General features: G+C 38.0%; 3 protein-coding genes across 11 annotated transcripts in view; 2 read left to right on the forward strand and 1 right to left on the reverse strand.

Moving 5' to 3' along the window:
- Positions 1-7046, reverse strand: part of TRIM23 (tripartite motif containing 23) — a 31618-nt gene extending 24572 nt beyond the window's left edge. The window contains exons 1-2 of one of the 2 annotated variants that reach the window (XM_005857939.2): positions 6893-7046; positions 986-1148 (exon numbers count right to left, since the gene is read on the reverse strand). In XM_005857939.2, the coding sequence (XP_005858001.1) occupies positions 986-1148; positions 6893-6973 (244 nt within the window). In that variant the 5' untranslated portion in view covers positions 6974-7046. The remainder of the gene's footprint in view (positions 1-985; positions 1149-6892) is intronic. The other variant, XM_014549045.1, reaches the window with a different exon arrangement.
- Positions 7047-7419: 373 nt separating this feature from the next.
- Positions 7420-15341, forward strand: part of TRAPPC13 (trafficking protein particle complex 13) — a 30821-nt gene continuing 22899 nt past the window's right edge. For 4 of the 7 annotated variants that reach the window (XM_005857941.2, XM_005857942.2, XM_005857943.2 and 1 more), the window contains exon 1: positions 7421-7739. In XM_005857941.2, coding sequence (XP_005858003.1) covers positions 7694-7739 — 46 coding nt within the window. In that variant the 5' untranslated portion in view covers positions 7421-7693. Of the gene's footprint in view, positions 7740-15341 lie in introns of all 7 variants that reach the window. The other 3 variants (XM_005857944.2, XM_005857945.2, XM_005857940.2) reach the window with 1 other exon arrangement.
- LOC106728099 lies at positions 7746-11133 on the forward strand. Of its 2 annotated transcripts, none has more exons than XM_014549108.1 (2): positions 7746-8236; positions 10025-11133. In XM_014549108.1, exon 2 carries the CDS (start codon positions 10142-10144, stop codon positions 10895-10897), a length of 756 nt encoding a protein of 251 aa, XP_014404594.1. In that variant the 5' UTR covers positions 7746-8236; positions 10025-10141; the 3' UTR covers positions 10898-11133. The 2 variants fall into 2 exon arrangements, with proteins under 2 accessions (XP_014404594.1, XP_014404597.1); XM_014549111.1 differs by having other exon boundaries at positions 7746-7925.

Here is a 15341-nt window from a genome sequence, read left to right on the forward strand (position 1 = left end):
ATAGAATAAAAAGCCAAACCAAAGAATGTTGAAATACAGATATCTTTCTTTTCCCCCTAATTATTTCTTGGCTAATAATGCATTAATGTCATCTATAGTAATGATAACACTGTCCTATATTAGTTTTCTGGCAAGTGGACATACTACATATTTATTTAAATCAGAGATTACCAAAACCTTAAGAGACGTATCCTTTCCCTACAAGAAAACATTTAAAATCATGTTTTTCAGCTTTTTAAAGTTTTCCAGTCTAAAAAATTTTTTTTCGTAAATTATTTTGAACATGTTCCATTTGACATCAGCCTTAAAACAAATATTGCTACTGACCTAAAGAAAAATGACAACTTTAAACTATTTCTTTTAAAGAAAATTCTGTTATCAAAAAGAATAGATTTATAGAACTTGGGTTTGTAAAATAACTGTTAAAATGTTAATGTTATCATTTCTAAATCCAGTATCCCATGTTAATAACTAATTTTGAAATATAAAGCAAAGTTTTAAAAGATTTAGGAAACTAAAAAAATCAACAAAACCTTTACACTTATTTAAACAGAAAACAAGTAATTATCACAAGCCACAAACACTTCTGTTTTGATACCAGTAAATAAAAACATGCTGACACTCAAATTACTTAACCTGTATTTTCATTATTGGCCTATTTATTATAGAAAGATTGTTTTATTGTATCAATGGCTTCAGGCAAAAGAATTTTCTTATTTCTTTGAATAGATTATGTTCTCGGGCATCTTAAAAAGCTCTTCATATACAAATAAGTATTGAATATAAACATCTCATAAGATTAAATAAAATTAGTACCTAAGATTGAGTAATTTATACTTACAAGATTACTACTGGCCTTAAAGAAACTGAATCTATCTTCTAATTATGTAATTTTAAAAATCAACTGGGAAGAAATATTTTCCTATGATGTTTGTATTCCATGAACAATTTTAAATCTTAAATATATACACATATATTTTCCTACCTAGGTCTGTTACTTGTCGATCAAAAGGACAACGGATTGCTCTTCCATGCAGAGGCAGGCGGGTGAGACAGTCATGGCAGACAGTGTGGCCACAAAGCAGCAGGCGAGGAACTTTGTCTCCTTGCAAAGAAAAGACATCTTCACAAACTCCACACTCCAGCACCTAATATTTGAAAAGGGAACATGTGGTCTTTAAGTGATTTTAAAAGCACACATATTTTATTTATTTTTAAAAGCTGATCTAATATGTTGAATAAAGCTTGTTAAATTACTTTATTCCTCCATGGGGGGAAAAACTGTCTAGGTTGGAAAACTTTAAATCACCTTTCATCATTTCATCTGACAGACCCTACCAAAATTACATCAGAGTGAAATCTCCTTGACATGTTGTGTTAAGGGACTACGATAATGGTGTAAGTTAACATGATCTTTATCTTGATTCGTTATATCTGAAACAATATATAATTCTCCCAACATGGGTTATTAAACAACTCCTCTGCAATTCCCTAACCTTCAAAACATCACCATTAATTTGGACAAAACAATTTGGAATATGTGCTAGGATGACAATTTACCTTTCTAATAAAGAACATGTTAAGACTATAAGTAATTTTGAAGTATCTAGTACCCACTTATATCACATAATGTAAAGGCAAGAAAGCAATCACCTTTGACTTAAATTTCAATTCCTTGTTCTCAATGAATAAATATGCCCCTTGGTTAGAGAATATTTTGTCTACCTAGTTCCAATGACAAGTACATGTTTTGTCCAAGGCCCTGTAGTCAGTCCAAAGGAAGGTGACAAGAATCGACATATTCTGATTCCCAGGTCCATGAGTTTATGTTTTATAATTAGTCAACAAACTGTAATTATATCAATGAAAGATTTTTGGTACTTTTATTTCTTAATACTAGTATAGCTGAAGTATTTCATAATTTTTGTTAATTTCAAAATATACCCACTCTGAACTGTTTAAGTGTACCACAAACTCCTATGCCTGCCATCTATGACCTGCTACAATCTGATCTGTACTTCCCAGATTGTTTTTGCCACTTTCTTTCTGCTAATGCTGAGAGAATAGCTAAATAAACACTTTTCTAGTGGATCCTCTTTTACATTAATAAACCAACAAATTCCTAAACACTGTATCTCTCAGGACTATCTATAGCTCAGTCCAACTGAAATGACCACAGTGTCTCTGGGGCCCCCATGTACCATGAATAAGTGTCTATCTTAACACCCAAAACACTGGAATACCTTTATTGGCTTTCCAACCTGTCTTTCCTGTTACACCAAAAAAGCTCTCAGGAGAACAGGGTATTCCAAATACCAACTAAAGTCCAACAAAATAAAAATGTAGAAACAAAGTGGCCAACCACCATCCCCAACAAAAACATAACAGGAGGTAAAAAAAAAAAAAAAATAGAAACTCCCCCCGCCCCCCCAAAAAAAGAAAACCCAGAGTGGAAATCAGACTTAATCCATTAAAATTTTAATCTTAACTCTGAAATTATTTTGGACTGACTGCCTGATATGGAAGCATCTTTCACTATAAATAAATAGGTAATTCATAATTGGCTTGCATCCCAGTATGTTTCAAAAGGAGTTTAAATGTAACACACAGCTCACAAAAAAGGAAATGAAAACAATCTTAAGACGTGTTGTCTTTTCTTTAAATATATAAAAAGATGTTCACCATCACTCGAAACACTTTGAAATGCAATGAAAGCTATATCAGTATACTTTTTTTTCAGATTAGATCAAAGAGGTTGATAACACTTTGTACTAATGCAAGTGTCAGGGAGCATATCTCTCATACATTGCTGGTTGCTTTGAAATGTTTTATTGATTGACACAGCTTCTCTGGAAGGGAATTTGGTAATGACTATCAAAAGTTAGAATAGCTCAACAATTCCATCTCAGGAATTTAGTCCTACAAATATTTCACACATGTGTAAGAAGATCTACATGCTAATCCTTAACAGTACCACTTGCATTAGCAAGAGATTAGAAACAAAGTACACACCAATACAAGACTGGAAAAAAATTATGGTACATTCATATACTGCAAAACGATGTAGTCTACTGAGGAAGAGCTAGGAAACAGCTACACATAAATTATAAATATTATACATACATACACTTCAATTTATCCTGTGTTTTTTTAATGCAGGAAAAAGGTTTCACTTAAATATCAAATTCGATTAAATACAGAAATGATATTCACCACAGAATTAGATATTATAAAATAGATGCAACATTTTTTTACAAATGTTCTCACTAATGTGACACAATACATTTTACTTGTTTATGATAATAAACTCTAAAGAACCAAATTAAAATTTAACTTAGTTCATTTATATCTTATATTTCTGACCTTATTATTATTACACAAGCTAAAAGAACTTATGCTGCTACTATAGGTTTCTTCAAAAAACACTAGAAGTACACTGATTAGTAAACTAAACACAGGTACAAAAATAAAGTTATTAGACTATTTTGCATCAACTCAGTAAATAATAGAGTAAGAAATTCTTTCTTCAGTATTTATGAATAGGAATTTGGGCCAACAATCTATATATATAAAACCCTAATATGCAAATAGACCGAATGGTGGAAAACCTAACAACCGGACAACCGGTCGCTATGACATGTGCTGACCACCAGAGGGTGCACACGGAACATGGCGAGTGTTGGCCATGGCAGGATGGTGAAGCAGGTGAGCAGGGGTGCCAGACCAAGGTGGGGCGCCAGTTGCTGTCACTGGGGTGAGCCTCTCGTGGTTACTGAAAATTCTTTCCTCCCGTGCACCGTGGTCCCGCCCGTGCACCGTGGTCCCGCCCGGCGCTCACACCTGCTGCTGACACCCAGCACCAGCCCTGATCACCCCTCAGGGCTTCTCCACCTCCCCCTGCTCCTGAGGGGCGATCAGGGCAGCAGCCGCCGCTCGTACATGCTGACAGTGCTGGCCCCACTCACACCCACTGCTGTCACCAGCCCCAATCTCTCTGCACCATCAGCAGGGGAGCAGCAGCGGCAGGAGCAGGGCTGCTGGCCGCAGCAGGAGGGGCCAGGCAGAGGCACGGAGGATGGGCTGAGACCCGCCCCTGTGCCCGCTGCATCCTCGCAGCCAACAGTTCCTTTCAAGGTGCACGTGCCGGAAGCCGGTCCATCCTTGCTGCTTGACACAGTCGCTGCAGGAAAGAAACATCTGCACAGCATATGTTTCAAGGGACCTGGCATATATAGCATATTGTTCTTAATATGTTTGCTCTCCTTAAGCGCCATGTGTTTTAACCAAGGTCACCTCTCCGAGAAAGGTTGTTTCCCCAGGTGGGGATTTTTCCCTGAGGTTAGGGAGGGGATACAACCCCTTAACTAAGTGCCAGGCGGGTAGTTAATCACTTTAACTACAAACAATCACGCTTAAGCTACATAATCTTTACTCCCTGGAATGGAGATAAGAAACGCCCTAACCTTTGCAATAGAAATTGACAGGATTAAAATCGGCTGGTATAAATATAGATGTAACAAGACAATAAACATCAGATCCTGATCAGATCCTAACCAGAACTTCGCTGGAGATCCTGGCTAGGCTGCTGATCAACTGAAGGCTGTCTCCGTGTCATTCCTTCTTCGCCGACTCCGTCCACACCTTTGGGGACCCCTGGACCTGCTGGGGTTGGACCCCAGCATGCACGGATTCATGCACTGGGCCCCTAGTATAAGATAAATTAAGTCCTAGGTAGAATAGCTTTTAATTTTATAAACTTTACAAATATGCCAATGAGGACTTCATTACATGTACTTATTACATATAAATAAAATTTTAATTAACCAGTCCATATTTTTAAAAGACTAAGAAGGCTCACTTTCTCTTTTTTTTTTTTTTTTGGTGCCCTACACGAGATTTCAACCAGCAATCTTCCCATGCATGGGACGATGCCCAACCAACTGAGCCACAGTGGCCAGGGTGAGGCTCACTTTCAAAAGAAACTTTCCTGATTCTTTTCTGAATGTAAATAATATAATTTTAGATTTTTATCTTTGTTTCTCTAATGATAAAAGCCATGCCACTGTCAATTTGTTCATTAAACAAGAGGCCAGTTTACATAATGTTAGCATTATTATACTTCAATTCTTACCTTCCAACTAACACTCCTTGCTTTCATTTATGAAAACGACAATTTAAAAAAAAAATTTATGCCAACATATTTCTTACAAATTACAGCATGAGGCTCTTGCCAAAAAGGACTGTCCTATTGCACAGCTTAGGCACATATTACATGTAAAGATTAAAATGAATAAAGTGAGCCTCTAATATATCAAACTGTGTTCTATTACAGACTGGAGTACCATCAGGCTTTGGTATAGTTTTGAGATTTTAAGGTAAACAGAATAACAAAGTAGATACAGCAATAATATTCATGCCTAATACAACTTCTTAATTCACATTAATTCACAAAATAATCCAGATATTCTCTACTTAGAAAAAATACAATTCAATAAATAAAATCTCAACCACACAATATGCCTTATAATAAGAGGGCTCCTTTGGATACGCTGTGTGTTTTCAGAATAACTTCATCAATACTAGTATAGAAAGGTCAGATGAATCAACAACCACCAATACTGACTGAGAATACAGTTGTGAGCAGAAATGTATCATTTGTTGTCATATAAAACCAACATTAGGTGAAAAATCATAGAAGACTATTATAAATAAAAAATACTTCAGATATTACCTGGTCCAGTGGTTCTCAAACATGGCTGCACATTAAAATTATTTCTGGGAATGTAAAAAATATACTGATGTCAACTTAATCAGAACTGGGGGGGGGGGGGGCTGCATCAGTTTGTGTTTTTTTAAACATGCTCAGTGATTCGAAGATGTAGCCAGTAATGAGAATTATCAGTATCTCAGGTTATAAATAAGGGATTCTATAAACCACCATGATCAGTTTTCCCTTCCAAATTTTTCCATATATATAGTGGACAGGAAAAATGAATTCCACGTTATTTCAGTTGATTTTTTAGTAACGGCATCTTGGAGCATTTACACAGGGTAGAGTTTCAAACTTCAAGCATAGGGCAATTCATAGACCCTAGTGTTAATGTGCTGCTGTTGGAGACTTCTGAAAAGTGTTGACCAGGCCCTAGCTGCTTTGGCTCAGTGGCTACAGCGTCGGCCTGGGGACTAAAAGGTCAAGAGCACATGCCCGGGTGGCGGGCTCCATCTCCAGTAGGGGGAACAGTGCAAGGAGGCAGCCTATCAAAGATTCTCTCTCATCATTGATGTTTCTCTCTCTCTCCCTCTCCCTTCCTCTCTGAAATCAATAAAAATACTTTCTTTTTAAAAAAAAGTGTTGACCAAGAGAGGAAGGGGGAGATCACCCAGTAATTGATGTCTGATCATGGAAGTAATGCAATAGTGAAAAGCAAACTTTGGAGCCTGTCAACCCTGGCTCTGCCACACACTGTTAACTTAAACCTTTGTTTCCTCACCTGTAAAACGGGAATTAACATCAACCTCATAAGGAGACACAAGCGATTTAAAAAGCTAACATAATACCTGGAGATAATAATGGTTTGATTTAATAAAAATAAGCTAATTAATGCCTGTTGAGTTTAATTAAAATCAGAAGACCTGGGGGAAGAAAGCCCAGGTCACTTCACAGGCCCATAAGCTTTTTTTTTTCACAAATGCCCCCGAGGTGATGCCAGGCAGAGGACTGGCAAGAACAGAAGACCAGTCGCGGAGGGAGGGCCTGGCTTGTGCAGCCAAGAGGGGCCCAGAGGCCGCGCATCCCGCCCAAAGCAGCCCGGGCCGCGGCGCTGCAGCCCCATCTCGGGGATGAACCCCAGGCAGGCCAGCGGTGGAGAACAGAGAACGCAAGGCCCCTCACCTTCACCACGGCCGTGCCCCAGCTGCCCTGACGGCCACTGTCTAGTCCCGATCCAGCCTTGTTTACAACCAGAGCAGCCATCCTTGGAGCAGCGGCGCTGCAGAAGCACCAGAAAGGGCCTCCAACCGAGGGGCGGGGCAGAGCCACCTACCCAGAAGCCTCGGCGCCCGCCACTGGCGCACAGGCGCATTACGGCGCGGGGCGGAGGGAATGTTCCCAGGACCGCCTCCTTCCTCCTCCCGCCAGTCTCTAGCTGGCTGCACATCCTTGCGCAGGGGCGCTTTATTTTTGTTGTTATTAAAGAGTCTGCCACTGATGGAAGGAATAAAGTTAAGGAAAAAAGTAAAGCTAAAACAGAAGTAAAATGTTGGGATGCAACTCCCGCTCCAAGAGCAAGATATTGTCCCCAGCCGCGAAAGGAAGGGGGACGAGGAGGGACTACATCTCCCTGCATGCAGTGCGGTTTTTATAGAAACTACAAGTCCCAGCGTGCCACCTCTGTATCTTTTACGCCGTAAGGTCGCAATTTCGGAGGCCTAGTATTGCTCCGGCAGTCGCCAAGTGTGAATGCGGATGGGAGGAGGAGTATCCTATGTATAGGTATCCCACAGGCCAGATGTGGCCTCGGTGAGAAGCCGCCATTGGGTCGTAAAGGACCCGATAAGGAGGGAATTTAAGACACCACCGGAAGGGACTGTGTTTGACGCCCTACCTTCCCGAAAGTGCGTTTTTCTGCTCTCTTCCGAGTCGGATTGAACCTCCTCAACCCCCGTAGGCTCTCGGTGGAAAGTGCCGGTCAAAATGGAAGTGAATCCCCCCAAACAGGAGCACCTGCTGGCTCTGAAAGGTAAAGTTTTGCGAACCCGACTCCCCTTCGTCTGTTCTCTCCCCTTCTCTCTCTAGATCTCCAAGTCCTGGCCTCACAGCCCTGGCCTGTGGGATGTAGGCCTCGTTCTCCTGACACTCAGTGCACGCACTGCTGCTCTGCCGCTGGTGCCGAAGCGGCGGGAAGCAATGTCAACCCTGATTTTAGGTTCGAGAGCCTCCCTCTGGAGTGGAGAGAGAGACCCGCCGCGGAGGGGAGGGGATGGCTTGTCAAGCCAAGAGAGGCAGATCCCTCCGTTGTGTGTGTTGCAGTCACCAGACAGAGCTCAGTCCCAGGAGCTGGCGCTCCCACCGCCCCCGGGAGAGCCCTGTGGCCACGGTGATGGCGGGCGCCCTCCGGAGCGGTTTTCTCTGGGGTCTTGTCTCTTCCTGCGGCGCGGACAGAGCCTTCAGCGCCGTCCGTAAAAGAGCAGTGCCAGAGAGTTAGAAGTACACAGTGCGGACATATATATAATTCAGGTTTGTTAAAACCTACTGTGGTGTGCTTCGAAATATTGTGTATATGGGAAAGTTCACGTCAGCTTTCATTTTCTGTACCTAGCAATCAACTTGAGTATGTTTGATAATTAGATCATTATTTAGAGGAAAAACAGGTTAGAGTTTTTCTGGAATTCCTGTTGTTTCCTGGAAAACTTTTTAAAATGCTTTCAGCTGTATCTGATCTGTTTTCCGTACCACAAATGCACTTTTTTAATTTCTTGGATGCTCTGCTATGTGGTTACTAATCCCTTCTTCGACTGAGGTGAGAAAGTGCTCAGTAGACGTTTGAATCCAGTTACATTGCGCTTCCTTGTGGTATCCATTGTGAGGGACCCTCCCTTCCCGAAGCCCGCCAGTCCCATTTGTAGCATAAAATCGTATACTGATAGCTGTCTCTGCCTGTATAATTAAGGAAGTGCACGATTAAGTAACATAGCAAAATGCCCAATAAGCTTAGTTTGAGCAAATGAGCTGGACTGAAGTGGGTTATTCCTGAAGAAAAAGAAGAAAAGGTTCTGTCAGGGTCTTTATCTCTCAATCTCACAGCAAGCACGCCGAATAGGGGCTCCTTAACGCTCAAAAAGGTTTCCAAGATCACAAAGCTAATTATTGATTGAGGCAATATTTCAGCACAAGGCCTTCCTTCGTCTTTTCTAAACTTGAAGTTTAGACAATACTGAAAGAATTCTCAGTGTCATTACCTTACAGTGTGAAAGTATAAGGGAAAAAATTCAAGCATTCATTCTTGAAAGAATGTGCTATCTAATTTAAGAAACATTAAAAGTTATGAATATTATGAATTTACAAGTTGTCAAATCTGTTAATGGACATTGACAGTAGGTGAAAATAATCATGAGATGACTTCTTTTGACTCTTCAGAAAGTGGTCAAATGAGAGTTGACATCATGCCAGGAGTCCCCACCACTGTTAACCTGACAGTGGGAGAACCCTCATCAAGTAATGATTTAATGATTTTGAGGAGAAGGGATTCAATCTCTCTATCTCTCTCTCTTTTTTTTTTTTTAGTGCAGGATATGAAAGAACTTGCAAGTATGGCTTTTGCAGCTTTGTACCTGGTTAGGAAACCTAACTTGCAGATCCTGGAAGGCTCCATACTTGAGCCTGTGTAATAATATGCTGGAACTTATTATCAATGCTTCATTTGGGGCAAATGAGGACTTCTGTGTTACAAGAAGAAAAACATAAGGGTCTAGCCTTCTTGCTTCCCTCCAAATTGGAATTCAGGAGCCATGGTCTTGATACTGCTGAAGTGCCCTAATTATACAGAGGAGGCTGTCGCAGAACCAGTCCCTAGCCTGGGTAAAATGCAAACTGAAACCATTTTTATGCTTTTAGTGTTTACTACTGAGATGTCTCAAAATTTTAAGTATTATTACCTTTCTTAAATTATCTATGAATCTAGTATTTTAAGAATCACTAATTTTTCTTTGTTTTGTGTATAGTCTTAATATTATTAGTACCTAATATATTAATATCATTATTTCCAAATTCTTTATTATCAGTTGAGTTAAACATGTTGACTACTAGCATTTTTAGGCTAGAAGTGAGCTGATAGGGCATCTAATCCAGATCCCTTATTTTCATGAGAGAAAGGATTTCCAGTTTTGTGGATTACATTCGCATTTACCAATAGCACTTTGGTAAAATAGTATACTGGGATTGGCTTTTGTTTTTCCTTTCCTCCCTGCCTATTTGTATGTAGGCTATCCCTTCCATATCTTATTCTTTGCAATACTTCCACTTTAGGTCCTGTTTCCCTCTGATTTGGAAAGAGACAGTCTTGTAATTTTAAATTACATCCTAGCTCTGAGGAGCTCAGCTAAGACATTTTCTGTTCATTAAGAGTAATTGGATTACTTCAGAATGACCACAGAAATAATATTGCATTATCGCGCATATGAGAGTGATCCCACACAATTGCTGAAAGTTGCAGAAAAAGCAATTCAAGACTTTCCTACACATCCACTATCAAGATTTATCCCTTGGTTTCCACATGATGGGTCCAAACTTCCGCTCAAACCTAAACAATCACCACCTGTGATTTCTGAAGAGGCAGCTGAAGATGTGAAACAATCCTTAACCATTTCAGAACATGATGTTAAATCACAGAGTTATGATTGTACAGTAGCGCTATTGGAGTTTCAACCTAATTTGAAAGAAAAGAAGCACTTAATCCGGTCACACACACTCAATGAACAGACTACTTCTGGAAATCTGGATAAACAATCAGAAAAAGGGAAACGGCACAAGAAGAGGTCTTGGAGTGTTTCGCTCCCCAGCAGAAATTGTACTGGAGATATTTTTCCTTTGTCTAAAAAATTGCAAGCTAGTGTAAAGGCACTAGATTTACACTTATTTTACAGAGCAAGATGGACAATAGATCACACTATATGTAACAACCAAACTCTGGAAGACATTTGGGCAAAACTCAATAGAATTATCAGGCACAATGAGCTTCCATCTTGTAATGCTACAATTCAGAGACATTTGGGCCAAATATGGGTGTTCTGTGATATTATGTACTGCGAATATGTGGGAAATCTCCTTAAAGGAAGATTAGGTCTTACTGGGAAAATAAATTTATTTGTGCGTAAACATGGTATTATTTTTAGTATGTAATGAATTCCAGTGATTGTCAAAAAGAAGACTATTCTGAATGAACAGTATATACTGAAATAGATTAATAAATTTTTTTACTGGTTTTTAAATTTTTAATTACAACTTTTTTTTTATTTGAACCTTTGCTAACATAGCCTATTTATTCTTACCATTGTGAAAAATAATTGTGTGGTAGTATGTGTTCAGTTTGTATCCCAGGAATAAATATCATGTGAGTTTGTAGACTTGTCATTTAAGTCAAGAATTTTCTGGATTCTACTTTTAACAGCCACTGTTTAAATTAATTGTGATAAATTATTATTTATACTGAAGTTAGAGGTAAAATGTGCCATTCCTTTTTTTGTTTTGTTACTTTTTCAATGGTTGAGTTATGTATTCCTATGAATTACAGTGAATAGTTTGGATTTGGGTAAATCCTTAAAATCTAATTTTTCTAGTATTTTTTCTTTGTTCATCTAAAATGTAATAATTTTTTGAAAATGAAACTAAAACCAGTTTCAGGGAATGCTATTTAAGTGGCATGTATATAGTTCACAATGGGAGACCAGCCAAATTATGCTGATGTTCCCAAAGATATTTAATAGATAACAGTTGATGTGTTGTCTTGAAACAAAGGTTTAAAAAAATGTATAATTTTCTTAAGACCATAATGTATCTTTAAGGCTATATAACATGTTTTGAAAAGAAGTATCAAATATGATAAGAAATCAAGTTACTCTTTATTCTAATACAGGTAATTCCATCTTAATGACTGTTAATACTGGTTACTAGCCTGCTGGTTCTTGAAGTCATTGTTGGTTTCCCATAACCAAAATGTTATAAAATGGATTTATGCATCACCTCATAGAAATAACCAAAGAACTTATATGGGTATATGCACAGCCCCTGGACACACAATAGTGTGGTGAAGGCCTGGGGGATGGAGTGGGGGCAGGGTGGAGGGGGTCATTGGGGTGAAAAAGGAGGACATATATAATGTTTTCAACAATAAAGATGATTTTTTAAAAAATAACCAAAGTGATTATGGAATAAAAGGTTTATAAAAGCATGTATTTATTTAATAAATTTAAATGCCATCTATGAGCTAGGTACTGGAATGTAGTAGGAAAGGACGCAAACATGTACCCTGCCCTCACAGAGTTTACATGGCATTACTGCTATTAAGTAGTAAAACCAAACCCTTGAAAAAACCCAGTAAGAGTGTATTCACTAGCAAGGTGGAGAAATGTTTGCCTTGTGGCATAGTGCCTGGCATCGTAGAGGTTCTGTAATACATGATAAATGTGCCCTTTGGAGAGATTCTTCACAGGCTGATATTGCTGTGAGTCTACTAATTTTTAACCGAAGAGATCATCTTTTCCAATTAGATTTTTTACTCTGTTCAAATATTGTTTTGTTTTTAACTATTTTTAGTATCATTTTATTGTCTCAAATGAGACTGCTATCTAGAAAATAAGCAGCATGTGCATGAATGCTTCCAAAAGTCTTTAAATGAAAAATCACCTGTCGTAGAGGGAGTTTCCAAGGTAGCTTCTTCAGTAATGACTTCCTCTTTTGTTCATCGATCTTACTTTTCAATCCAAGACAGCTGGAGAAATGTCAAGAAGCCATTGAGTCTTGCTAGTGAGCTTTTGAATAAGAGTTGGCAAAAATAAATGGTGAATCTGATTCATATTGTTCAGGTCTTATTTACTGTAAGGTTGCTAATCAAGGGTTAAAAGTTAGGTACTTGTGCCCTGGCCAGTGTGACTCTGTTGATTGGGCATTACAGGCATGTGTCAGGGCACATGCCGGGTTGCAAGCTCAATCCCCTGTAGGGGGGTGGAGGGTGCAGGAGGCAGCTGATGAATGTTTCCTTCTTAGATTGATCTCTCTCTCTTCCCATCACCCTTCCTCTCTCTAAAAATCACGCACTAACCTGTTGGGCTCAGTGGATAGAGCATCGGCCTGCAAACTGAAAGGTCCCAGGTTCAAGTCCAGTCAAGGGCATGTACCTTGGTTGCGGGCACATCCCTAGCAGGAGGTGTGCAGGAGGCAGCTGATCGATGTTTCTCTCTCATCGATGTTTCTAACTGTCTATCCCTCTCCCTTCCTCTCTGTAAAAAGTCAATAAAATATATATTTTTAAAAATCAATTTTAAAAAAACAAACCTAGGTACTCATAACACTTTTTCTTTGATAGCTTTTTATTATTTTGAAATGATTGCACACAGAGCTGAAAATACAAGGTATAGTCTAGCACAGGGGTGGGCAAACTTTTTGACTCGAGGGCCACAATGGGTTCTTAAACTGGACCGGAGGGCCGGAACAAAAGCATGGATGGAGTGTTTGTGTGAACTAATATAAATTCAAAGTAAACATCATTACATAAAAGGGTACGGTCTTTTTTTTTTTTTTTTAGTTTTATTCATTTCAAACGGGCCGGATCCAGCCCGAGGGCCGTAGTTTGCCCACGTGGGCTGGTCTAGCATCATGGGATTCTTATGAAGAGTAGTAGCTTTTTAATCCAAGAACCACACATTAAAAAGAGCTTCTTTGTTTTCATATGTGGCAGATTTAAATTTTTCTAATTTACTCTATATCAATTGCTTTTTAACCCTTTGAGAAACAATGAAAAGGTCATTCAGAAATGGGAAACTGAAGATTAAGTAATATTGCAAATATTGTCAGGATCTTAAAAGAAGGGGGTAAAGGGGACTCATTTTTCTTCTACCTAGAGAGTACTTAAGAAGTAATCAAGGCCTAAGAATTTAGAATCCATGGCTGCTACTTTGCATATTTAGAACCTTAGAACTCACGATTCTGTCACAAGCTAATAGTAGGGCTAAACAGTGTTTCTGGGTTACAATCTTAACATAGACATGGAAATAAATTGGGGAAACAAAGGCACATACAGGAAAATGTATCTGTGAAGGCATTTGGTAAAATCCAATCAGCATTTACTCTCCAGGGAAATGCAGCAGTACCATCATTTTATTTTTCCCAGATAACCCATCTACCTTCAAATAAATGTTAGTCAAATGCAAAGAAAAAAGATGGAAAGGCATTATATTAATTTAACTTCATTTGCTAACTCATCAAATAACTTAAAAATCACTTTTTGAAAATTTTCAAAATGAGCTCCTGCATAATGATTCTCTTTGTTTTAATTTCAAAATGCCCAAAATTAATTCAGAATTCACAGACATAAATGTCTTCAGGGACTTGATAGACTGTAGAATGTGGTAAGGATTCCAAACCTGGAGATTAATTTTTTTTTTTTAATGTTTTGGCCAAGCAAAATTTGTGTGCAAGTGGAACTAGGCCCAGTTTATCACTTTGTAACTTCAGACCTATCTTTCTCTTAACTTATAATATTTTATATGAAACCTGAATTTCATAAGTAAATGAAATGTTTGTTTTGTGAGTTCTACTGTAAGTGTCAATACATATGGCACTATATGAATATTTGGCACTCAACTAAAAATCACATTGATTATTGCTCTAATTTTTTTGGCAAAGTACCTACTTTAACATTCAAGGCTGGGTACAAAATTACTGTTTACCAAACAGGGCTTTATTATAGTTCCTAAACCTTGCTTCAGTTAGTATTTGCTCTTTCCAACTAACATTATATATAATTTTTGATGTCTATTACTGTAAGACAGTAAATACTGTGTTTTAAATGTGTACGTATTTGATATAGACATACTTTGGATTATCTTTCAAGGAGTGAGATAGTTGTATGTTAATAACTAGGCTTTCTCAGTTTGTATTTAAAATCTGCAAATATGACATACTGTGTCTTTTTAATATGTCTCTTGATTTTTAAGTGGATTTGTAGGTTAAATTATTTTTCCCAAATAGCTAATCAGTTGTCTTAGCACCTTAAAATATTGATTTTTTTTCTGTATCCTAATCATTTTTATTAACTATCTGATATATGTATCTGTATGGTCTTCAGTTAATAAGCCAATTAGTTTATTGTAGACTTAAATTTTTAAATATATGGTAAGTCCAGTTCTCCCCCCTACTTCCCCATTTATTTTCTTATTTTCATTTATTTTCCTAGATAAACTTTAGATACATTCTGCTATGTTCCAAGAACAAATCTTATTTCTGGTTGGAATTAAATAAACCTTTAACTGATATTTTTGCAATTTCTACAAAGAATTAATATTACTAGAAGGGCCACTTACTGAACTTTCAGTGGTCAGTAATTATAATCGAGGGGTACCGCTCACAAAAGGCCTTTTTGTCATAAAGTTTTTGTTTCATATTCAAAATGATGCATCTAAACTTATTTTCCTGTCAGGCTTCTTTTGATTAATATTTTGTTGATATTGTTTACACTGAAGTCACTCAGGATTTTTTTAAAGCCTTGTTCTCCTAATATACCTTAATAAAGTCTTTTATTTTCTAGTTTTTCTGTAATGAGGTATATTATATTTACATTTAATTTTTA

Source organism: Myotis brandtii, unplaced genomic scaffold (assembly GCF_000412655.1).
Source record: "Myotis brandtii unplaced genomic scaffold, ASM41265v1 scaffold115, whole genome shotgun sequence".
Lineage (NCBI taxonomy): Eukaryota > Metazoa > Chordata > Mammalia > Chiroptera > Vespertilionidae > Myotis > Myotis brandtii.

Excerpts from the sequence above, each read along its gene's own strand:
- LOC106728099 (XM_014549108.1), top strand. The coding sequence starts at position 10,142 with ATGACCACAGAAATAATATTGCATTATCGCGCATATGAGAGTGATCCC.